Source organism: Siphateles boraxobius, unplaced genomic scaffold (genome assembly GCF_051911475.1).
Source record: "Siphateles boraxobius isolate OS27281-9 unplaced genomic scaffold, OSU_SipBor_1 130, whole genome shotgun sequence".
NCBI lineage: Eukaryota > Metazoa > Chordata > Actinopteri > Cypriniformes > Leuciscidae > Siphateles > Siphateles boraxobius.
This window is the reverse complement of record NW_027508734.1, coordinates 39,567,357-39,591,560: the sequence shown is the minus strand read 5'-3', so window position 1 is coordinate 39,591,560 and position 24,204 is coordinate 39,567,357. Positions and strand designations below refer to the sequence as shown.

At 38.0% G+C, this 24,204-nt stretch overlaps 1 protein-coding gene across 2 annotated transcripts; it reads left to right on the top strand.

The window, feature by feature from the left end:
- Positions 1–106: 106 nt before the first annotated feature.
- Positions 107–20,856, top strand: ttc17 (tetratricopeptide repeat domain 17). Of its 2 annotated transcripts, XM_077229406.1 has the most exons (26): positions 107–341; positions 696–785; positions 907–1,076; positions 1,207–1,318; positions 1,422–1,553; positions 3,780–3,889; positions 4,057–4,204; positions 4,410–4,549; positions 6,137–6,297; positions 6,505–6,617; positions 6,898–7,044; positions 8,408–8,523; positions 8,759–8,909; positions 9,072–9,143; positions 10,118–10,342; positions 13,444–13,630; positions 14,279–14,410; positions 15,834–16,096; positions 16,182–16,332; positions 16,842–16,962; positions 17,066–17,225; positions 17,336–17,419; positions 18,304–18,423; positions 19,180–19,323; positions 19,427–19,554; positions 19,585–20,856. In XM_077229406.1, the coding sequence occupies exons 1-26, from the start codon at positions 132–134 to the stop codon at positions 19,640–19,642; spliced, it is 3,645 nt and encodes a 1,214-aa protein (XP_077085521.1). In that variant the 5' UTR covers positions 107–131; the 3' UTR covers positions 19,643–20,856. The 2 variants fall into 2 exon arrangements, with proteins under 2 accessions (XP_077085521.1, XP_077085522.1); XM_077229407.1 differs by having other exon boundaries at positions 123–341; positions 19,427–19,644.
- The last annotated feature ends 3,348 nt before the right edge of the window (positions 20,857–24,204 follow it).

The following is a 24,204-nucleotide window of genomic DNA, read 5'->3' as shown; positions in this document are numbered from 1 at the left end:
GCCATGTTTATTTTATTGTTATGATGACATATTCTTTAATAATTGCGGGAAAAAATAAAATCAGTTAGTCAAATATTTACGTCCTGGGGAGAGGCGGAGTCACTCTGTAACCCGGAAGCAGATTGAGGTGAATGACGCGAACCTTTAGGGTCGAATGGACAGACGGTAGAAATATGGCGGGTGTCAAGAGCAATAGCTTAGGCAATCATTCCAGTAATAAAATCTTCTGGATCACGTCCGTCCAAGGACCTGCGTTCATTTTTATCTGTGTACTGTTGGCCGAGCCCGGGCGAGCTACGACGCACTGGGTGGTGACGGAGGACGGCAAAATCCAACAGCAGGTAAGCAACTGTGTCGTGTTTAGTCACTCCATCGCTCTCTAGATCATATTTACAAGACAAGAAAGACGAGAGAGCCTCAACAATCACTTTCTGATCTGATTGTTACCCACTAACACAGCTTTACACAGCTGTCAGACTGATGCGTGCGTTGACAGCTGTTGTCTGCTGCTTATCATGATATCACAGCGCTCTCTTGTGTACTGATTCAATAACACTGTTCTAATCATCAGCCTGATTTGGCTGCCTGATGTCATCTAACCTGTGACCTAATATCTATCAGATAGTGACTCTTGCTCTAAAGCATGTGTGTGCATTGATTCTGCCTTTGCCTTTCACACGCTCTTTCGTTTTCAGGTGGACTCTCCTCTTAACTTGAAACATCCCCATCATTTAGTTCTTTTCATGCAACAAGAGACTCGTGTGAACTACCTCAAGAAGTTAGAGGTGATGTTAAGCCTCACATTCAACATAGCCTAAAAGGATCTTTTATAATGTGCCTGTGCTCTAAAGTAAGCATGCTTCCCTAAACTATTAGCCTGACAGTGAATCATTGTACATTTTGCAGAAGCAACTAGTTGCTCAGAAGATTCATATTGAAGAGAACGAGGACCGGGATACTGGTTTAGAGCAGCGGCATTACAAAGAAGATGCTGACTGTGTCACAGCTAAGGTTCCTCTGGGAGACTTAGATCTCTATGATGGCACTTTTATATCCCTGGAAAGCAAAGACATAAAGTAAGTGTTTGCTTATGGAGGAAAGGTTTCCTCAGGTTTTTTTGATTTTTATTATTTTTTTTAATGTAATGAACATTTCAGTTGTTGTTATCACATACGTCATTCCATTTTGATTGTTGTGGTTTTCTAGTCCAGAGGATTTTTTGGATCCGATGTCAGCTCTACCTACAGACCTGGAAAAACCTGACTGCGCAAAAATTCTCGATCTCCCTTACAGCATTCATGCATTTCAGCACCTCAGGGTGAGTGTTTTGAATGTTTTAAGCCGGACCCTCACACATATCTTTCTCTTATTCTCTCACATCTACACTCATTGTCTTTGTCGCTCTGGTTTTTCTCTCTAAGGGTGTCCAAGAGAAGGTAAACCTAACATCACCCTTGCTTTCAAAGGATGACCCAATCTTTGCCTCCCTGCCTCTTAAGCTAGGGCAGAGTATGGATGAGGTTGGGCATCAGATACACCAGGCCCTATTAAAAGTAAGTTGATTTGCTTGATTTCTATTCTTCTGGGTTTCCACAATCATGGAAATCCTTGAAATGTTACAGTTATTTCTAAGCCTAGAAAAGTCTGGAATTTTTGGTCCCACTTTATATAATGTGTCTTTAACTACTATGTACTAACAATGAAATGAATCATTTGATACAATTAAATTGTGCGCATGCATGTTTTTACATTGTACTTCTATCTAAACAAATACATGCATGTAATTACAGCTGTAATTAATTTCTGTAAATGCATATATAGCCTAATTACACTGTTGACCTTCCCTTACCATTTAATACAGCCTTAAACTTACCCATACCACCAAACCTGTCCTTAGCCTTACCCGTATCCCACCTCAGCAAAAGTTTTTAATTACAATACAATATGAACACTATAAGTAATTTGTACTTATTTTTTGATGTAAGTACATAGTAGTTAAGGACACCTAGTATAAGTGTGACCAAATTTTATATAGTGACTGGAAATCTTTGTTGTTATGTTCTCCTCTAATGTAATATGATGATTCTTCTTAAAATGCAAGCAGCATCAATATGCGAGAATGAGGGAAGCAGCCTTTGTGACACAAAGCTAATAGTTTCTTTTGGCAGTGGTTCTAAACCGGTTTGGCCATGTTTTTAGGAATTTAAACCAAGAAAATGTATTTCTCAAAAATGACACACACACACACACACGCGCACACACACGCACACACACACACACACACACACACCCACCCACCCACCGTCCCAGTTTAATTAACATGCACATACATTGAAAGAGTATCACTAACACTGATAAAAAAGAAAAGGAAAAACAGTATAATAAGGTCAGGCTATTAAATGGCAGTCACAAACTAATTTATGTTGTGTTAGTAAGTATGTAAAGTTAGTAAGCTACCACAATCATTAAAAATATAGAAAATAACCAAAAATACCACTTTATTTTACATTTTTGTTGAGGTTACAGAAAATACAGTTACTATGGTACATACACAACACTTACACAAACTGTTTATGAAACATATGGACACTAATCCTGATGAATTGAATGAACATCATACCTGCATGCAAATCTCTCCCAGCTAGCTAACACACAACATACCAGTTATGTAATTTATTGGTACTTTTTGGTAATTTTGTAAGTACCACGTTGCATGCTCGTAATTTCATTCCCTGTTAATATATGATATATATATGAAGTGATATACAGCACGCCATTTGAAGATTGCGCACCGTGAGCACAGTGCAACGTCTGACAGGACAGGAAAGTTAGTTTTTCTGAGGTGAGAATTTTTATTGAAGTTACGAAAATAACATTAGAATAATGACAATGTCATATAGCCTGACAACATCTCATCAGATACTGAATCAGGACAACGCATTTTTCTCAGGCACACTTTACTTAAACTGCGTCTGACAGAAGAGTCAAGAGCTTTCACGCACGTCTTTTAAAATAAAAGTCTTGCATCAGTGAAACATTTGAATTAGGTTGTTTTTGTTTCTTTGACTACACACCCTCTCAAAATGGTCTTGCGACAATCCGGTCTTATGGTACACAAAGTGCTTTACTTTACACTTCGGTTATTAGAAAGTTGCTCTTCCAACCACATTAAATTATTAAATATTGGTACAATACTTTTTAATGGACAGTATTAGGGGTTTTAGTTTATTTATATCGGTTTTGGTTAATATTGGATATTTAATTGTGCATTCTCAATTTCTCATATCCCTAATTTTTACATTTAACCAACTCAAATTTTCATAAAGTTCATCTTTAATAACACTAATAATTTAATAACATTGTGAAATGTAATTTTTAGCAGATCTCAAAATGAATTCCCCTTTTTTATAATGTAAATTATAATGATGTGATGCTCTTATAGTGTTTGAAATTATTCATTTTGATTATTTATTTAGACAGAATAGTAGATCATTTTAATATCGGCCATTTATCAGCCAACTACTTGCTTTATTGAAGACATTAATAAAAAATTTTTTTTTAACTTATTTATTCTTAGGATTGGTACCTGAAATACAAATGTAAATCTATGAAAATGTACTCATAAGTGGAGAAGTTATTGAAATTCTTTAGTGGAAACTGGAATCTCTTCATTTTCCTCTATGATTGCAGTCTATAAACTTTCACAGATAACAGCAGAAGTCATCTGAAATTGTCATCCCTGAAGATTAATGATGACCGTCTTGCTTTTCTTTTTCAAGAATTCCTCTTCATGGGTGCTTTATAACTTGGCCTCTTTCTACTGGCGGATAAAGAATGAACCCAGGCGAACTGTGGACTGTGTGGTCCGTGCCCTCCATTTTTCTCCAAGGTAACTGGAAATGACACATTGATACAAATGGCAGATGTATCGCGTGCATAGCGTATCGACAGTGAAATGGGTCTTTCGTCACCTGCACAAAGAACTGCACAAATTGTGTCATCTTGTTTTGCATAAATTTTCATGTATTTCCACTTTTTTTTGTTTTTTTTTTGCAGGCAGCACAAAGACGTTGCTCTCATCAATATGGCGAACGTGCTTCACAGAGCACACTTCTCAGCTGACGCAGCCATCCTTGCCCACGCGGCTCTGGATCTCACCACTGATCTGCTAACCAGCCATTACACCCTGGGCAACATTTACGCTGTGAGTGCAGCGTTGTGAAGAAGAGGGATAGCTTCGTGAAAATGCATTTTAAAAATGTTTTTGAACTTCCTCATAATCCTCTGTGCTCACACTTTCTGCTGGACAGGAAATGGCAGTTTTGGTTTAGTATCTGATTTCCTTGTTTTGTATCAAATGCCACTCAGTCCCTTTTACATCTCTCTCCTTCCTCCTGTGTCTCTGGTAGATGTTGGGGGAGTATAATCACTCGGTGCTGTGCTATGAGCAGGCCCTGCAGGCTCAGCCAGGCTTTGAACAGGCCCTGAGGAGGAAACATGCCGTTCTCTGTCAGCAGAAGCTGGAGCAGCGGCTTGAGGCTCAACACCGGTAACATTTGTTTTCTCATGGACTGTCACTCTTTTTCTATGCAATCTCATTAGTAAAACCTTCAGAGTATGAAGTAGCCTTGTTACTGCTAATGAGTGGCTCCTCATACACTGTTTATAATGAGGAATTGATTTTGGATCATCGCAGAGCCGTTCAACAGGGGATCCGTGACCTCTAGGGTTGTACTGCAGGTCTCAAACCAGTGATCTATATCTGATTGTTAAATGACTGGATTGATCATGCCGTCATAAAAATTGAATCCACCGCGCTTCTGAATTGGTATTCCCCAGTATTCCTTTGCATTCTATTGAATTAAAAAGAAATCATCTGATTTTAATGAGAAAACCTTACCTAACGAATCAGCGCTTTTAAGTCTGAAGACTCCCTGTACATTCTTACAAGGCAAATGTCCTAAACAATGAATGGTTTAAAAGTGCTGTATGTGACTTTTTCACTCTACTAAAGCAGATATTTAGAAAACATGCGGAATTCACATACTCGTTTCTCTAAAAAACGCTTATACAGCCAGTTATTTTACTTTGAAATGTGCTTTCCGTGTCAGAATGTCTGGTTTTTTTGTTGTGGTCTGTGTGATCTCGCCACACTGCCACTTTTGACACCCAGTTGGCAGGAAACACAGCGTATTGCAACCAGCAAACAAACTGGGTCAGAGATTGTAGATTCTACCCAACCTAAAAAGCCTCTGTGTCCATCCAAAAATCTCTATGAAGGAGAGCATATTAAAAAGCGGATAAATCAACTCAACAACTTACAGTCTGTAAGTCTCCTCGACTTTCATTGTAAATTGCGCTCGTTCCTGTTGCGTGTCCTCAAACTGGCAACCCGCGTGAGCACCAAGTCTGAGGTGGAAACAACAAACTCTGATACCTTTAATTCCCAACTTTAATTTGCTTAAAGTAGGGCATTTTCCCCACTTATTAAAAGTTACGTTCATTTTCATTACAGTAGCGAACATCAGATCTGCTGATGGACGAGACACCTCAACATTTGTATTACAAATGTCAAAATGATTCTTCTGAAATCCGATTACAGATTTATGCTTTGTAAGGCTTCTGCATACAGTTATTCACTGTGGTTATGTAGATGTTGTGTTATATAATATTGTTTTTATTTGTATAGTAACTGTAAACAGTTTTCAATAACATGTATTTCGAAGCAGTAAAGATAATGACGTAAACATTGGTTAAATGAATTATTAGCTCAACAATATATACAAATAACACTGAATTCATATGATTGAGCATAAAGTTACTTGTTTCTTGTAGATGTTGTCTTACAAACTAAAAACCACATATTCGGTAGTAGATATTTTGTCAATATTGACACAATATTTTTTGTTTCAGTCAATATTTTGGTAGTTGCAACAAATAAACGGACTAGAATGACTACTGTTCTGCATTTCTTAAATTCAAATTTTAACATTTGGAGTGATAAAAGTAACTTATAAATGTTCTCATGTTGATGACAAGGAAGGGAGCACAAGTGAATTTGAGTTTGTGCTAAAACAAAAAAAAAACACTGTGCAAGTGTGAAATGAACGCACATCTTCTTTCACTGTTTGTGCAGGTCTTTACAACGCACCCTGAATGAACTGAAGGAGTACCAGAAGCAACACGATCATTACCTGCGGCAGCAGGAGATGCTGGACAAGCACAAGCTCATTCAGGAGGAGCAAATCCTGAGAAACATCATCCACGAGACCCAGATGGCTAAAGAAGCACAACTCGGTTAGACGGCTTATCTTCACCTTTCAGTTCCATTCATACAGTTTCTGTTACATAGATCCACAAACTCAAGGTCCTATATAAGATTGCGCAATATACTGGATAAACAACTTTCGCAAGCCTGCCAGATCTTGTTGACGCCAGGTTTATTGTCTCTCCTTGTTGCTCGCATGAATGTGCATAAGAGGAATGTGATTTTTTTTGTTTCAGGGAATCACCAAATGTGTCATATGGGCCAGCAGAAGTTCACCCTGCACTGCCCATTTGATTTGCCTGTACGGTATCACCGTGGAGAAGTGTTTGAAAATGTCCACTACATTCAGGTGAGATTGAAAACATGTCACAATACTGATATAATGTTGGTTGTAACTTCCGGTTCACGTGCACTTTTAATAGTGATACTACATATTAAGCAATTTTCTGACTCTTAAACATCATCACTGCACAGCTGTCTAGAGCAGTGGTTCTCAACCTTTTTGGTGTCTGATTAGCTGAAATAAAAAATTTTATAAACGTTTTATAAACAAGTTCATGAAAGCAATATCTCCTGCTTGTGCGATATTACTTTAGATGCATTCTCTGACATGTTGTGTGTGTTTGTAGTTCGGTGAGGAGGTGTCGATAGCCAACAGTGTTGCTCTGGTGTCCGAGTTGAGTGTGAATGAGAGTCACAGTCCTCAGCAGTCCTACACTGTGTCTTTAGGCCGGGAACCTGCAGCCCACTGGGACAAGGAGATCACCTCTACTGATGTAAGATCTGATGAAAGTTTGAAAGAAAGATGAAAATTCTGTGAAATGGGTTTAAATATAGTCCAGAGCTGATAAGCACTCTTATGGTTAGTTTATTTTATATATATATATATATATATATATATATATATGTACCCTGATCAGCCACAACTTTAAAACCACTGAGAGGTAAAGTGAATTATCTTGATTATATTGTTACAATGGCATAGGGATGGGATTGATTAAGCAAATTATTGAATTCCATGTATTAGAAACAGGAAAAATAAACTGAGTGATTTTGACAAGGGCCAAATAGTGATGGTTAGCTAGACGACTAGGGCAGAGCATCTCCAAAACGGCATCCAACCAAAAGTGCATCCAACCAAAAGTGGTGCAAGGAAGGACAACCGGTGAACTAGCGTCAAGGCTATTAGTAGTGAACTAGTGAAGGCTAGCCCGTCTGGTCTGATCACACAGAAGACCTCCTATAGGCCAAAAACTTAATGTTGCCCATAATAGTTGCCCATGATAGAAAGATGTAAGAACACACAGTGCATCGTAGTTTTCTGTATATGGATCACCGTAGCCACAGACCAAATTCCCCAGATCTCAATCCAATCGAGCACCTGTGTGATGTGCTGGACCAAAAAATCTGATCAGTAGGAGCCCCACATCGCTACTTGTCGGACATAAAGGATCTGCTGCTAATGTATTGGTACCAGATAACACAGGACACATTCAGAGGTCTTGTGGAGTACATGCCTCAATGAATTAGAGCTGTTCTGGCAGTACGAGGGGGACTTGCACAATATTAGGGAGGTGGTTTTATGCTGTGGCTGATCAGTGTATGTTAGAAAACAATATAAAGGTGTGTTCACACTATGTTTGGAGTTATTACATTACAATTACATTATTCTGTTTTTTTCTGTCATTATTCATTATTGACCATTGTAACGCCATGTGAAGACAAATTGTGGTAGCTTCAGCAGTAAAATGTAGTTCAGTAGTTATCTCTGAATTTTTCTGTTTAACAATTCCAACAATTGGTAATGTCTTAATAATGCAAGCATAATCTGAAAAATAAACGAAAAACAGTTGATAACTAACTAATTTCCTACTAAAGACAAATGAACAATAGCATTTTAAGACATTTGCATAACTTCATTTTGCCTATTGATTACTTAAATTTTGCTAATTAATTTTGTGTTGATAATGTTGCCACAGAAACGCATAATCCCCATTTCTGAGGAAGTAAAGCTCAGTGTAGAAAGTCCAGGTTGTCATGTAATCTAGTAATTACTGTAATTGGTGTGAAAGCACCATTTTTCTGTACTGTCCTGTATATCTAGAGGTCACATTCTCTCTGGTTGTTGTGTGTGAACAGGAGAGTCAGACGGTGCTGTGGCCCAGGAGGTCTGACTGTGCACAACGATTCCCCACAATTCCTCCTGTGCACCTACTTCCCACCTATTACCTGGTCCCCGAGTCCCGCAACATTAAGTAAGACACGTGGAACTCTTATGTTACATTTCATCAGTATAAACCACTGACACAATGTATAGTAGCATAACCTTTCCAGATGTTACATCATTTATTATAATTGATGATTTATTATGACGCTATTTTAAGGGCAGAAAGCTTTAGAGTTTTGGCTGGATTTGGAAGCTGGAAACCAGGTCTGGTGTATTTTTATTTCTCTGAATTGTATTAATTAGCTTTTTATCGTTGTTACCAGGGCTCTGAATATCCTCTTGGACAGCAAAAGTCCTCCACTACCAGAAAAGACACCAGACTGTAGCTTTAAAAGTCTTGTCACCGCTAGAGACCCGCTGGACTCTCTGGCCTGGGCATTGCAGAAGGAGCTGCCAGACAAACATGCTGCCGAGGTATAGGCCGCTGGCAACACGTTCCGTGTAAAAGAAGTTCTGTACCACACCCTTAGTTTAGCTGAGCTATTTGTGTGGGTAGATGTTTGTGTGGGTATTTAGGAGTGTTGTGTTTTCTCAGGTGAGTCATTCTGTGTATGTGTGTGTGTGTGTTTTGTGCAGGTGCTGCTGAAGCGCAGTGGTGGGAGGAGTTTGGAGCAAACCGGAGCACTCATTGCTCAGGCCCTGGACAAGGTAAAGGAATCAAGGTTGCATATGGCTAATGTCGAGTGCATTAGCAGTTGCACAATTTGCTTTGTGTCGATAATTGGAGACCAAATTACTCCATTGAAATGTAAATTAAAGATTTAAACATTTGATTTAAAAAAATGTGTAAAAAAGATTTGGTAACACTTTATTTCGATAGTCTACTTTAGACATTCTACTAACTATAAGTAACTTTTCAGCTACATGTCAACTAACTGTCATTAGAGTATTAGTAGACTGTCTGCTTAATATCTGCTAACACTTTATTTTGTTGGTCCCCCAGTAGATATTCTACTGACTATAAGTAACTTAGCAACTACAAGTCAACTTGTTCTCCTAACCCGAACCCTAACACCTAACCCTAACCTAACAATCTACTACACTCTTCTAATACTCTAATGAGAGTTAGTTGACATGTAGTTGAAAAGTTACTTATAGTTAGTAGAATGTCTAAAGTGACTTTCGAAATAAAGTGTATCCAAAGATTAGACTAATAGTGTAAGGATGGACAGTGTGGAGCTGTACAGATAGAATTGAAGAATCAATCAATTTAAAATGAAAATGTAGAAAGTAATAGATATATACCCTAATGTCATTCCACACCCATATACTGTTCATTTTTTTCATAGTTACAATTGACTGTTCAGCTAGAACAGCTACTGTTCATTAATTTATTAAAAAAAAATCTTATTAACCCAAGCATTTAAATGGTGGTATATATGGTACACACATAGGTGGTGAATGGTGTTTTTATGGTGATGAATTGGCCTTTTAGGAACTGAACAGCAATCTTGATAGGGAACATTTCAATGTGAAGAGCCTTTAAAAACATTTGTGTATGTGTGTTCCACTGAATAAATATTGGAACCTAATGCAGGTGAGTAAATAATGACAGACGTTTCATTTTTGGTTGGATTAACATCTTAGAAATTGTTATCAATTGGAAAGTCTCTTTCTCTCAGATGAGTGGACCACTGTGGTTGATGCAGAATGAGGCAGGTCTTTTCTGGCGTGCTAAAGGAAATGGCTCACAAGCATTGCTGTGTCTGCGTCAGGCGCTCCATTCTACCCCTCCTCAGCACAGAGACATGCCTCTGGTCAACACTGCCAACCTGCTGCTGCACTACGGCCTGCATGAAGAGGCTCATGAACTGCTGCAACAAGCCCTGCAGATCAACCGCTCTGAGGTACGTACTGACACTGACCTACAATGGAGACCGTTGAACAACACGCCTGTTATAGTGCAGACTTCAACCACCCACTTCACACTGTAAGTGATTACATTACTAGATTTCAGTGTAGACAGCTTGTTGATTATCTTATTTTGACATGACACCAAAGACTATAGATATGCAAAGACGGTTCACTCATATCACAATGAATGGAGGAAACGGCAACATGCTGTAAGGGGATTTACAGTTTAGGACCCATGGACCAGATGTTTGAAAGAAGATCCGGAGTCATAATTATTATAAATTGAAGAAAAATTATACTGAAGATCAGTGTTGGGAACGTTACTTTAAAAAAGTAATTAGTTATAGTTACTCACTACTTGTTCCAAAAAGTCACTGAGTTAGTAACCGAATTACTCTATAATAAAAGTAACTCGTTACCAGGGAAAGTAACTATTTGCGTTACTGTTAAAAAAAAGTTGCTATATGTCAAAGACTTTGGATTTTTTTGAGCAGTTTTCAAAAGTCAGTTGAAATGAGTAGAACAGACAGGTGTTTGTACATAACTTTTGATATTTATTGCACGTCGACAGACAGCAAGAGGTTTATCCTGCACTTCAAGTATTATCTATGTAAGATAAGTAAACAGTTACACCATATAAAGTGTTAAATGCACTTTATATGGTGTAGCTGTTTACTTATCTTACATATATAATACTTGAAGTGCAGGATAAACACTTTATATGGTGTAACTGTTTACTTATCTTACATATATAATACTTGAAGTGCAGGATAAACTTCTTGCTGTCTGTCGACGTGCAATAAATATCGAAAGTTATGGAAATTAAAAGTTAGCAAATTAAATCAAACTCTCTCAACCTGAGACAACTGGTCAAGTAAACAACCTGTACTTCCAAGTGTTTTGTTCACAACAAAAGTAAACTTTTAAACAACACAAAAGTGTGTTTAGCTCTGTAGTCTTATTCTTAATTAAATAAATCAAACTCCCAATGTCAGACAACTGGTCTGGTAGACATTCTGTACTTCAAGTATTTTCTTCAAAAGTTTACAGTTAAATAATATAAAGCGTGTTTGCACTAACTGTAGCAAATTAAATAAATCAAACTCTAACAACGCCATGTGTTGCCTTTTAATTCTTTATTAAATAAGAGATCTAGCGCTAAAATGAGTAGTTTCTGAAATCAAGCTGAGCGCTCGTTACCTAACGCTGTTCTTTTAAACGGCGTTATTTCAAACACTGCTGAAGATAGTTTACAGTTTCATCAGCAGAAGTCAGCTTCAAGACTCCCACATGAGTTCGTAGGCCGCCCCGCTTACAGTTACAAAGATCACAGCAGTTATACCCTACACCAAGGTCTAAGATACGTCCTTGCTTCAGTTTGCAGTTTGTGATTGGCTAAGAAATAGATAAACATAGTAATGTTCCACACATATACAGATAGACTGAAGCATATCTCCATCAATTATGCAGCTGACACTCAGAACCTGAAGTTAGGCACAACGTGACCAATCCAATTTGGATTGCTGGGCGCCAACATGTCCAGAACAACAACTCAGTCAATCTTCAATAATGCCAGTGGTTCCTTAACCTGTAAGCAAGAAGACTAACACACACACCGACACACAGCTTTTCCAAGGTTGGATTTGGCCAGGCTCTAACTATAAATAGGAGGGTCATCTCAAAACATCAAGATAACGCGTTCTTTCTCTCAAGGAGAGCTACACTTTAGTCTAACTGGAAAGTAAGGCTTTAACAAAGAAATGGTCCCTTAAACAATTGGCTTCAATGTTTTAACGTGTTGAAGACCTCTCTCAAACACAAAACAAGTCCATATCTCATTTCTGGAAGCCGGGCTAAATAAGCACCGTTACTGCATTCAGATATCAAATACAGACATTAAAGAAAATATGAAAAGAACATTTCAGCGATCACACTGGTAACTTCTATAACAAAGTAAAATCTCCAGAGAAGTCATTCAACTCATTTGATATTTAGAAGGAAACATTGATTAATACCTTGATTATTATCACTCATTACATGTACATTGAAGCAGCAGTGGATTCCAATCCACCCCCTTCAGTGCAATATGGCAGATTACACCGTCCATGATCTCCCATGTTTCCTCTCCATCTCTGTACATCTCTGTTGGTGGCATTGTTTGTGAAAATGTACATAAGTCTATTTACTTCTTCTAACTATCATTGGTTGCGTTAATTTACAGTGTCACATGCCTGCACGTTGAGCGTGATTTTTCTCCAATGAGGGGTCTACAGCACTTGTATTATTGCACTGATATTGGCTATTAGCTGTGAGCAGACAGTGTTGATCAATGTATTGGAGGAAACAGCGACCATAAATGTAAAGAGAAAAAGTTGCTTGTCAGATTTAACTAACAAGCAACCATATTTTTAAAATAGGCCCAAAAAAACAGCCCATGATTAAAAAAAAAAAAAAAAAAGACTTACCAAAAAAGGAAGCCCACAGTCACCTATTACAAGAGGACTTGGCATCTCTGGTCTAGTTCATGGCTGAACTAATTAGTGCAAAAAAGTTGTGAAAATAAGTGCATGTGTTAGGTGGCCACATAGTCTGCATAGTTAGAAAAAGTGAGTAGGGTATTCCTGCAATTCTGGAGGCTGCAGTTTCAGAACTGCAGTCCTAGGAAAGCATTTCTCTAGGAACCTAATTTTAATAATTTAATAATTTATGTACATTTAAATTTAGAATAGCTGCTCCCGCCGGCTCTTATGTTCGTGAATGTGCATAGCTGCTTTTAGTAAGTGTGGCTTGTTGATTGTTAGCTTATCCGCGGACATGCATGTGTCACTTCAAACTTGAATTGAAATTTTAGTATTTTGAAGTCAGAGGGCATTCATTTTTTTCATCATTTTCTTTGGAATCATTCCCACCAAAATGTTTAATTGACAACCCTATTATAAATGTATTTTATAAATTCAACATTTTTAATGAAAGAAATTTGGATGTACGCTTTCTTTTCTTACTTGTGAGTCTTTCAGTAGATGCCACAACATAAGCTTTATAAAAAAAAAGTTTATCATCTGTTTCTATCTCTCTCTCTCTCTCTCTACATCAGCCTCACACTCTGTTAAGTCTGGTCAACGTTCACCTCTGTCAGGGTAACCTGTCTGGCGCTCTGGCAGTGTTTCGTCGGGCCCTGACTCTCACGGTTCACTGTCCCCAGTGTCGTGCCAGCCTGCCTCTAATGCGCTGTCTCCAGTTTTACCCCTTCCTTTACAATCTCCAGCACCAGGCCTGTCCATGTAAGTATCCTGCTATGTAAACCCATAGGACCCTCCCATCACCGATCCAAGAGTTTTCCCCCTGGACAGCTACCCCCCTTCATCACTTACTCCTTCCTTCTCCCTGATGTTGCAACCTCAGCGGCAGGGCGCTCAACACTCTTTTTATAGCCCAGGCACTGTAATCTTTGAGCCAATTTTAGACTTTACCGTTGCATCTTCTATTCTGGGTTTGCTCCATTCCCTCTCCTGCTCCCCTTTTCTCTTCTCCTCAGCATCCTGTGCTGCTCCCCTTCTCTAGCTCAGCTCTCTCTCCCCCGGCACTCATCTTAGTGAGACGCTTTGAAATAGCGAAATCGTGTCCTCAATAATTCAGGGCACTAAAAATAGCACAGGCTTTATTTAGATGCCGCTGCGCTCTGCAGACAAAAATGAACTCATTGTCCTCTTCTCATTTGGGGGAACTCTGAGCTATTGATTTAGGGATTAATTTGGCAACCCTCGTTTATTCAACAGTCCAAATGATAAAAATGTGTCCAAGTATCCAGTTTTTCTACATTTTTGTTACTTTTTTGTATAAATAATGCAGTTATATTGATTTGAATGCAAGTTAAGCAACGTTTGTGTGTGTGTGTGTGCGTGTGTGTGTGTGTGTGTGTGTGTGTATAGCTGGCTCTGGCTGTGAGGCAGAAGAAGACTCTGAGCTGGAGGACTGGGACTCGGGCAGCAGCGGCAGGCAGGAGGCCTGGGACACTGATGCCATGCCTGTGTCTGCTTTAGAAGACTCTCTCCTCTTTGAGAGTAAGATTAATAATGGAGCTTATGTGGCTTCTTTCTTTGTGTTTGATGTTCACATAAGATGCAGTGGACTCCATCCAACAGTCTTGAGACCACTAGCAAAAATGTTTTTATTTTTCATTTTTGTAATTTAGTTTAAAAAAATAAAATAAAATATATATGTGTATGTGTGTATATATATATATATATATATATATATATATATATATATATATATATATATATATATATGCGTGTGTATATAGATAGATAGTGTGTGTATATATATATATGTACATACAATATATAATATATATATATATATTACAAATTATGATATTAGTATAACAATTTAAGTGCGTTCACATGCTCATTCACAAATGTATTTATTCCTTTAGTGACTTATGAATAGCAATGAATCTTAAATATCTCCTATTCATTTTTATGTTGTAGTATTTCCTTTTGACATCCTAAATCTCTCTTTCCAGGTTTAAATTTATTGTGTAAATTGAGGTTAAATTGGTCCATTGTCTTTTGTGAATAGTGTAGCAATGTAAGAAGCACAACACACACGAAAGTCTTTTTCAAACCAAGCAGCTTTTTGTTCAAATTTGCTCAACCAACTTGAACACATTGAATTAACTACGTGGTTAACTATATGTTATATGTAAATATAAAAATATTTTGCTCTCACATGAAATTCCTGGTCTTTTAGATTCCTGTTAAAATGCCTGGATTCCGTACACTAAACTTCATTACAAAATAGACGTGACTGCATCTTTAGGGTCTTAAATTGGCTCTTTGCAGGAAAGGATAGTACCATAGTAAGCATACTATATCTGTGATCTTTATTATCTTTCTCGACACATTTAGATTATTTTATCAAAAATCAAGACTGCCTCAAGAGACTGCATTGAAATATTTAAATGTGATTTTCAAACAAAAAAACAACAGATTCTATATTTCTTAAACTGCATCAAAACGCATTGAAAATGCAAACATGGATCTCAGTGTAATAGTTTTGTAATACAACAACTTTCCCCATGCTTCATGGACATTTTACTCAAGATTCAATTTAAAAGTGTGAAAAACAGTATCTGAGGTGCTAACTGTCCTGTCCTTGATAAATTAAACATACACTGTTGTCAGGTCATGTGATACAGCAGTATAGCACACTACTATTTTAAAAACGTATGGTTGCATAATTTATACTGTTACATATTTCATGCTGTTTCACTTACTATTTTTAAACAATAGCTGGCAGGACATGTGGCGTACAATAGTATTTTATTTCAAATAGCCATTATCACATTGCTGATGTCAATCCACATGGAAATAAATGAATTAAATCATCTGAATAAGGACTTCTGCTTAACTCTTGATTCTAATACAGTGTGCTTCTAAACAATAGCTTTCCTCTTTACTTTTATTCTCTTGTCTTGTGCAGAGGTGGTGGTGGACAGTAACGGCTCAGGGGAGGCGAGTGGGCAGGAGAGGGGCCGAGAGCAAAAGGCTGAGGGGGTGGAGGAAGAGGAACAGGACTGGCGTCTGAGAGAAGAGCTGATAGGAGCGTTTGAGGGGGCTCTGGACATGAACGGGAAGACAGGGGACCTACGGGGCATCCGCGTGCTGAAAAACGACAGGGTCATGGGGCCGAGAGGGGGAGGACCCTGCTTTGGCAACTGTGAGGATGATGAGGGAGCTGAATGGGTACGTCTGTCTGTTGTAAAGTTCAGGAACGTTTTGCATTCGAAATCGAAGTGTATTCGACTCCTGTTCTTTTCTATCTCTTCAGATAACATTCCAGGTGAAACGTGTGAAAAAGCCCAAAACTGATACCTCAGAGGGTTGGGTGGGAGATGGAGATGTTCGTCAGAGTGAACCAACATCAAGCAACTCCATCCTTGAGATCAGTGGTCCCACAATCCCCTCACCTGGACCCTCAGGTGCTGAGAATGAACTGAATGTGTGACTATCAACGCAGAGCAGTGCTATTTTAGTATTATTTCGATACAATTATTGTGTTTATTCATATTTTGAATATTCTTACTTATATTTTATATTATTATCAGCATTTTTATTAATTTTTTCTTATTAATTTGAGTGATTTTGTTATTTTACTTTGTTTTATTCGTTTTGTTTTTAATACTTCTGTTTAACTTTATTTTTGTTTTGTTTTTTAGTATTTCCACTTCAGCTTAAAATTCAGTTAGTTGTTTTAAAATCATTTTTGTTAACAAAAAATCTTTTTTTCTTGACAAGATAAAAAAAAGATAAGAAAAAAAATCTTAAACTTAAAACGTAAAGATTAAAAGTGTTGCTTTGGAAACTCTGAAAAGTTGGTTTCCAAGGCAACACTTTTAATCTTTATGTTTTAAGTTTAAGATTTTCATCTAATGTTTTTATTTTTGGTTGCAAAAGGTATTGAGACAACATTAATGTTTTGTGTTTATAGAGCGATGGAAGGACTACAGCAGCCTGGGTTGGCCCGGTCCTGAGGAATGTCAGCGCACACGTCGTGTGGACCTCACAACTGTGGCTAGTACCTGGTTGGCTGTGTCTGCCAAGAACATAGAGTAGGATATCATTCCTAGGGTCATTCTGTACTCTTAAAACACAATTGGGATGCTTTCACATTTGGCTCTTTTCCACTAACATATGATTCTGAACTCCTCACAGTATCACAGAGCATATAGATTTTGCCACTCCACTTCAGGAACCTGCGATGGAGCCGGTGTGCAATGCCAACCTCCCTGCCAGTATGCACACACTGGACCATCTGAGCGGTGTGGCCAACCGCGGAGGCATTCACTATACTGGAGAGAGTCAGCTCAGAGAGGTGCTTTTTTTCCTCCGGTTTACATCCGTGACTGATTCTGCTGATCTGAAAGCTTCTGATGTTTGTGGATGGCTGCCTTGTCTTGTCTCACTCTCGTTCTTCTGTCACAGGTGTTGCAGAATCTGGGAAAAGAGAAATTTCCCTCACTGTCCTTTGAACAAGTGGGAACACGTATTGCTAAGGTGTTGGAAAAGGTATGACACGGAGTGTTGTCTGCTATGGGAATGTAACCAAGTGCGGTCACATGCAATTTAAAAGTTGCCTTCAGTTCGATTAAAACTATTTGTTTTTTTATAATGTCATGTAAATGCCTTTGTCTGAATGATGTCTGAAATGATTTATACCAGTCTGGTTTTTGCAAAGTATATGACCTACACTGCCATTTAAAAGTTTGAGTTTGGTAAGATTTTGGTTACCAAGGCTGCATTTATTTAAAATCATGAAATATCATTACTATTAAAATATATTTATATTATAAAACTATCTATTTAAAAAAAAAATTTAATATTTAATTTATTCCTGTGATGCAAAGCTGAATTTTCAGCATCATTACTCCAGTCTTCAGTGACACATGATCCTTCAGAAATCATTCTAATATGATGATTTGGTGCCCAAGAAACACATTATTATTATGATTAATGTTGAAAACAGTGTTAATTTTTGTGGTTGTTGTGGAAATAGTTTTTTTTTTTCAGGATTCTTTGATGAATAGAAAGTTCAAAAGAACAGGATCTATCCTAAATTTAAATCTTTTGTAACATTATAAATATTTTTGCTCTTTAAAATTCAATTCTTTTCAAAAAAGGAAAATCTTACTGACCCCAAACTTTTTGAACAGTGGTATAGATAATGTGATAGTGTGGCTTGGTTTTTATCCATCATGTATAATCGGACAAAAATTGTCCTTACAAACAGACAGGACAGTAGCTCAACTGTGCAAAAAAACACTCGATAACAACTGCGTGTAAATATATTTCATGACTGTTTGTATTTCTAGCTGAGAACAACTTAATGGAAAGTTTATCAGTGAAAAAGATTTTGTTATATTTCGTGATCTGGTTGTTTGTATATCCATTAGAATCAGACGTCCTGGGTTCTGTCCAGCATGGCAGCATTGTACTGGAGGGTGAAAGGTCAGGGAAAGAGAGCCATCGACTGCCTCCGCCAGGCCCTCAACTACGCTCCTCACCAAATGAAGGTTCTGCTCATTCACTTACTATTAAGGCCCCGACATACTTCAGGCAAAATCAAAGAATGAACTGGTGTGTCGTCATTTCGAACAATATCAGGCCAAAACGAAGTTCATTTGGTATTTGTGTTCTGGCTTCAGTTTAAAGCCTGTGCAGACCTCTACTCTGTGGCTCCACCTTCTTTGAAGTGGAAACATTCCAGTTCATATATTCTGTTGATCTGTTCAGTTTGTTGAGGTCAGACGTTCACGAGGAAAAACATGAACACATAGGAGAGTTGCTTTATAGTAGGAATTGAAGTCGTAATTCTAATTGAAAGAGACCCTGACACTTTTTTTTTCATGTTTAATATTGTAAAGCTGCTTGATTTTAAGCAATCTATTGTATGAAGTGTTATATAAATAAATTTGATGTGACCTGGCGATGGCTAAATTACGGAGCTTGTACAAATATATCTACATCGCTGTGATCAGATGCTTTCTAAACTGCTGTTTTCTTGCCGCTGTTATTTTGTTGTGCGCTTTTTTTGTTTTGTTATTGAGAGTAAAGTGCGCAGCACATATTTACATAATGATCTAAATGCTCTCAGCAGTGTGGGCAGCGTTGGGATGTTTGCTAACAGTATATTGCTGCAAAGGTATTTCAAAATTCTTTTGACAGCTAAGAGAATAACAAAAAAGAACTTTGCCGCGAGTATATCGGGGCCTTTGCAGTCTCTTGTCCATTGGTTGGCTTGACATAAATATTTATTCCTGTTCTTTTAGGATGTGCCTCTCATCAGCCTTGCCAACATCTTCCAAAATGCGAGGCTATGGGAGGACGCCTTGACTGTGGCGCGCATGGCAGTGGAAATTGCTCCTCACTTTGTTGTTAATCATTTTACTCTGGCAAACGTCTATATAGCTATGGTCAGTGATTTTGTTTTGTTTTTTGAGACCTACTATTATGAAGTATTTTATTGTTGTTAAATGATGACTGTTTCTAATAAATACTTAAATGATATCTTCATAGGAGGAGTTTGAGAAGGCCATGCAGTGGTACGAGTCAACCCTAAAACTCCAGCCAGAATTTGGGCCAGCCAAAGACCGTCTGCATACCATCCAGTGTTACCTCCTCTCCAAGAGGGACCGGCGAGCTCCCTGAGAACACACACACACACACACACACACACACATGCACACACACACACACAACTTGAACATGCTCCTTAATCTTAGCTATCAGTGAGGAACAGAGAGTTTGTCTATTTGTTGTCTTAATTTCATACATATAAACCATTACTGTCTATAAGGTTGGCTTTCAATTGAGCAATGAAAACGGTTTAATTTTTTCAGATATTTAAGAACATTTTATGTTTTATGGCTTAAGGGTTGTTGGTTTTTTTTAGTGAAACATCCTGATATTTCTAAAAAGGGATTTTTTTTTCTGGGGTTGAGATTCAACGTGCCTGACATGTGCCAGACTGTATTTGAATGCGAATGTTTTTTTTTTTTTTTTTTGCAATAGCACAAATAATACAATGAATCTTTTAGTCCCACCATATCCATATGTCCCTCTCTAAGCAATAGCTGCTAGGTGTATAAAGGGTGTATTAAAATGTTTTTCAGAATACAGATTGTTAAAAGAAACACTATAATCCTTTATTTTACACATCCATTTAGTTATTGCTAATGTTAACAGTTCAGACCCTTACATCTTGCTGATATCTAGGCTTGTATGCTCTGAGGATTTCCTTGTATCTACCATCAAAGCAGGGTGAAGCATCTTGTATGTCCTCCTGTTGCTTTATCTTAGCTAAAAATATCCACTACTGCAAACATGTGGAGAGGAGAATTTCCCCTGATCGTTTACTGCACTGCTTTCAAACTACTGTTATAGCTGACATGGAAACAATCTTTAGCGTTCAGGCTGAAGACAGAGCCACTGACAATATTTAAACTAAGCAAAAGATTAATAACAATGTGGTTTGTGTTTTTAACAACCTATTTATTGTCGTTTTTTTGAAAGGGACCTTCAGTAAGGAGATTTTGCTCAAAGTTCTATAATACACTTCCAATCACTTTACTTTTCACAGCTGAGCTGTTAAGTTTTGAACTGTATTTTTCTATGTAAAATGCTTGAAAAGTCGAGATAAACTTCTTTTTTTTTTGGTCCATAGTCTGTGAAAGCATACAAGTTAATCAAAAATTAAATTGGAAATGGACATGAGGTTTTTAAAGATATGTTTATGATTGTTTTCTGATTAATGACCTAAATTAAACTTGAATCTCACGTTCAGTATTGTTAAGCAACAAAGAGAATATCATTCATGCTAGTGTGTCTCTTGTAAAGCGTTTACCCCAACAATCTTGTGAATGGGTCACATTATAAAATGTTCCACCAAATCAAACCCCTTGGAAACGTCTAGCTTTAAATGAATTAAAAGTGTTAGTTGGGATGCAGGATGGATATGTTGTAAATATGTTTTGACTTTTTAATATGATTGCAGGCTAATTTTAACATTGGCTGCAGAGGTCGAAGCTATACATTTATGCTATCCCGAGTTTGACCAGAAGGTGGCTGTGAAGCCTCATAACATTCACTACATAAAAACATGCAATGACAATAAACATACCGATAGGTTGTTTTTCATGCTTACTACAAGGTGTATTATTGACCATTTAAAAAATAGTCTTATATTACTCCATGGTAAATAATTGCTATTTAAAATGTCAATAATATTAATTTAAGATTAGATCAAGATGCAGGCTAATCATGATAACTTACCCAATATACAGAATATTTAAGCTCCTTTGCTACAAAAAATGCTTCTAACTACACACTAACAATTGGACTTACCCACCAATAGATTTTGCTTGTCACTTCGGTAGTAACACCGTGTCTAGTTGAGTGCCACACTTTTAGGAGAGCCCCCTACTAGCCATCCCCATCAAACCCGTTTTACCCACAGTCCCGCCCCCTCTCTTTGTCAGCTGAATTAATTTGATGCTATTTTTGAATTTCTGCGTTTCCCAGGGAAACCTAATGACGCAATGACGTCAATGCGGGTCTATAGCACAGTGATAGGCTGGTGGCGGGGAAAGCTGTGCTCTCCACCAACAGAAATGACACTGCTGTATCTAAGAAGCCCCGGTGTCCATTAAATTAAGCAGACGGAGTATGCACATAAAGTAATTGAATATAAAGAATGAGAAAAAACACGTTTTAAAAATACGTGCTCTATACAGTCTGCTTTATCAGTACTCAAACTCGGGGTGAAACAATGATTCTAAAATCATTCATTTTGTTTAGCAAAACTAAGTAAATTCTTACCTTGCATGTGAAGATACACAGAACATCGTGTTCTGTCTATGCAAAACAAGCTTGTGGGATGCCTATAGCCATCCTTTAACTTATCAGGAATCAAGTTCAACCCCCCACCCCTAAATACACTGGGAAACTTGATGCTTTATCTGGGTATTTCTATTCATTCAAAAAACAACAACAAAAAAGAAGAAGAAGAGTGCTCATTCACGCAGTGAGCACTATGGTCTCACTGTGGTCCAAATGCACGCGCGCGTCCGTATAGGACATCCTCTCAGAACGCGCGCTGTTTGTAACCGCCACTTTTAACCTGGAAGACTGAGAATGCATACGGTGAGTGATATTTATTTCCGTTTCAGTTTTGAACTCATTCTGAACTTTAGCGGGGTTTATTATGACTTTGGTCGTTTTTTTAAATGATCAGGAACTGATTAGACGAGAACTACTGAGTTTGATTGCTTGTGGTTGAATTGTACAGGCATTTGGAGTATAAACAGTTCAGATCAAAACTAGATCGAAAGATGCTAACGTTACTTTTTTGTTTGTGTTCAGGATTACAGAGAATAAGCGCACGTGCCACTTAGAGTCATGCTCTTCGGTTTGCATGAGTCTTTCATTTAACTTTAAAATGAAAAGTATATAAATGAAAAATCACTTTTTATTTATCGTGATGCACGGCAGAGCAGATTATTCGTCATTGATATTATGTGGCTCTTTCACAAGTTTAAATTCACTACTGAGATGTTCTCAAAGCTGTTCTTATTGTTGCCGAGTGGTCACGATTCGCGCTGTTGTAACATTTATGAATCGCACTGATATCTCCTGTACACGTTCAGAGTCCGCTCTTACGTTTTAAAAGAGCAAACAAACGGATGAAATAATAAAACAAAGTTTAAAAAAAAAGAATGTTTTATCTCATGTCAGTGTTCCAGTCTCAAGGTTATGATACACAGGGCAACTTTTTGAGCAATGTTGCTGGGCAATGTTGCCGTCAACGGGCAACCAGCTGAGACACAGTGCACACGACCGATACAAATTATCCAGATAGAAATGTATTGCCCATTTTCAATGGGAAAGTGCCCAAACAACAATCGCTCGGCAAGATTGCCCAGTAACATTGCTCAAAAAGTTCCCCTGTGTATCATCTCCTTTAGGCTACTCCTCTTAACTTGCTACAGTATTGATAATGGTTCGCATGTCCCTCACCTGCTACATCTTAAGTCACTGAATATGTAACCTGCAATGTTTATAGACCGTACCAACTCTGTCCCCCAGTCACAACAAAGAAGGGTAAGAGAATCTGTTCTCTCGGCTGAAATGAGCGGACGGCGGATTCAGCACCACAGACAGCGACTATACCTCAGGCCTCAATGCGAGCGCCTGCGTCGGACTACATTTGACATGAAACAGTATGAAATAGCCTAGCAAGTCTATTGATGCATAAACACATTGCAACTACGGAATGCGTATTTTATTGGCTTTGTCACCAGTGATCACCTTGCAAACCATTACCCTACATTTCCATTTAAATAAATCACTTACAATCGTTTTGCGCGTTGCGTTAAGGTTTTTGCAAGGGCCGAGTAGCTAGGCTATTTTGGGCTGCGGCCTCAAATGTAGCTATTACAAAACAGAGTTTTAGAACTTGTGATTGATTGCTGTGTTTGAATGGATGCCGCCTTTAACATATTTATGATAAATTGAACAGGCTAAACTGTGGCTTTTTGCAGTCTAATCGCGATCAGATGGACGCAGTTTGGGTCTTGCATGAGGCCTTAGACCCAGAGCTGGATTTTCCTGGCAACGTCTGCTAATCATCAGCAGCCATTGGCACAACCATAACTGTCTGTGTCAGGTTTTATTACATGTAGTCTGGTTTGTACTGCGCGAATTTAAGATTATAGAAACAATCGTTTTTTACTTGGTCCTTCTGTTTTCAAGAAAGAGTTTAATGTCCATTCTTGCTCTTACACTGACAGTTTATAGGCGTGTTTATGTGGTTAGCGTGAGGAGCGTGTGTGTGTAAAAACTCCTCCTGATATAAATAGCCTAATGTTAAAATGTTTGCCTCAAGCATTTATCATACTATCGCCTTATGCGAAAAAAACAGCCACCGAATACAGCAGTAATGTCTTTCATTACGGCATCGGCAAAAGGAGGAGAAAGTGAACGTGACGTCAATTTGCAACTGACGCAGCTTTGGATAAAGGAAGAAACATAAAATACTTATTTTCCATACATACATTACATCCATCATTGTATTTATGTGCGATAATTACGAGTTTGTCTGTGATTGTATCTGTCAGGCTATTGTTAATAATTATCGTTTTGATGCCGTTAATTGGGGCGTAACAGTGGCTCAAATCAGTTCAACAGCCTGTCAAAAAAGGGAGAAAAAACATCCGCATCCATTCGAATAAAAGCAGAAATCACGATTAGTCATTTCTAAAGGATGCCGTCACGACTCACGACCCTTTACGCAAACC

Excerpts from the sequence above, each read along its gene's own strand:
- ttc17 (XM_077229406.1), top strand. The coding sequence starts at position 132 with ATGACGCGAACCTTTAGGGTCGAATGGACAGACGGTAGAAATATGGCG. Across the intron at positions 6,298-6,504 it reads GGCTAAAGAAGCACAACTCG|GGAATCACCAAATGTGTCAT; the intron begins GTTAGACGGCTT and ends TTTTTGTTTCAG. Across the intron at positions 10,343-13,443 it reads TGCAGATCAACCGCTCTGAG|CCTCACACTCTGTTAAGTCT; the intron begins GTACGTACTGAC and ends TCTCTACATCAG.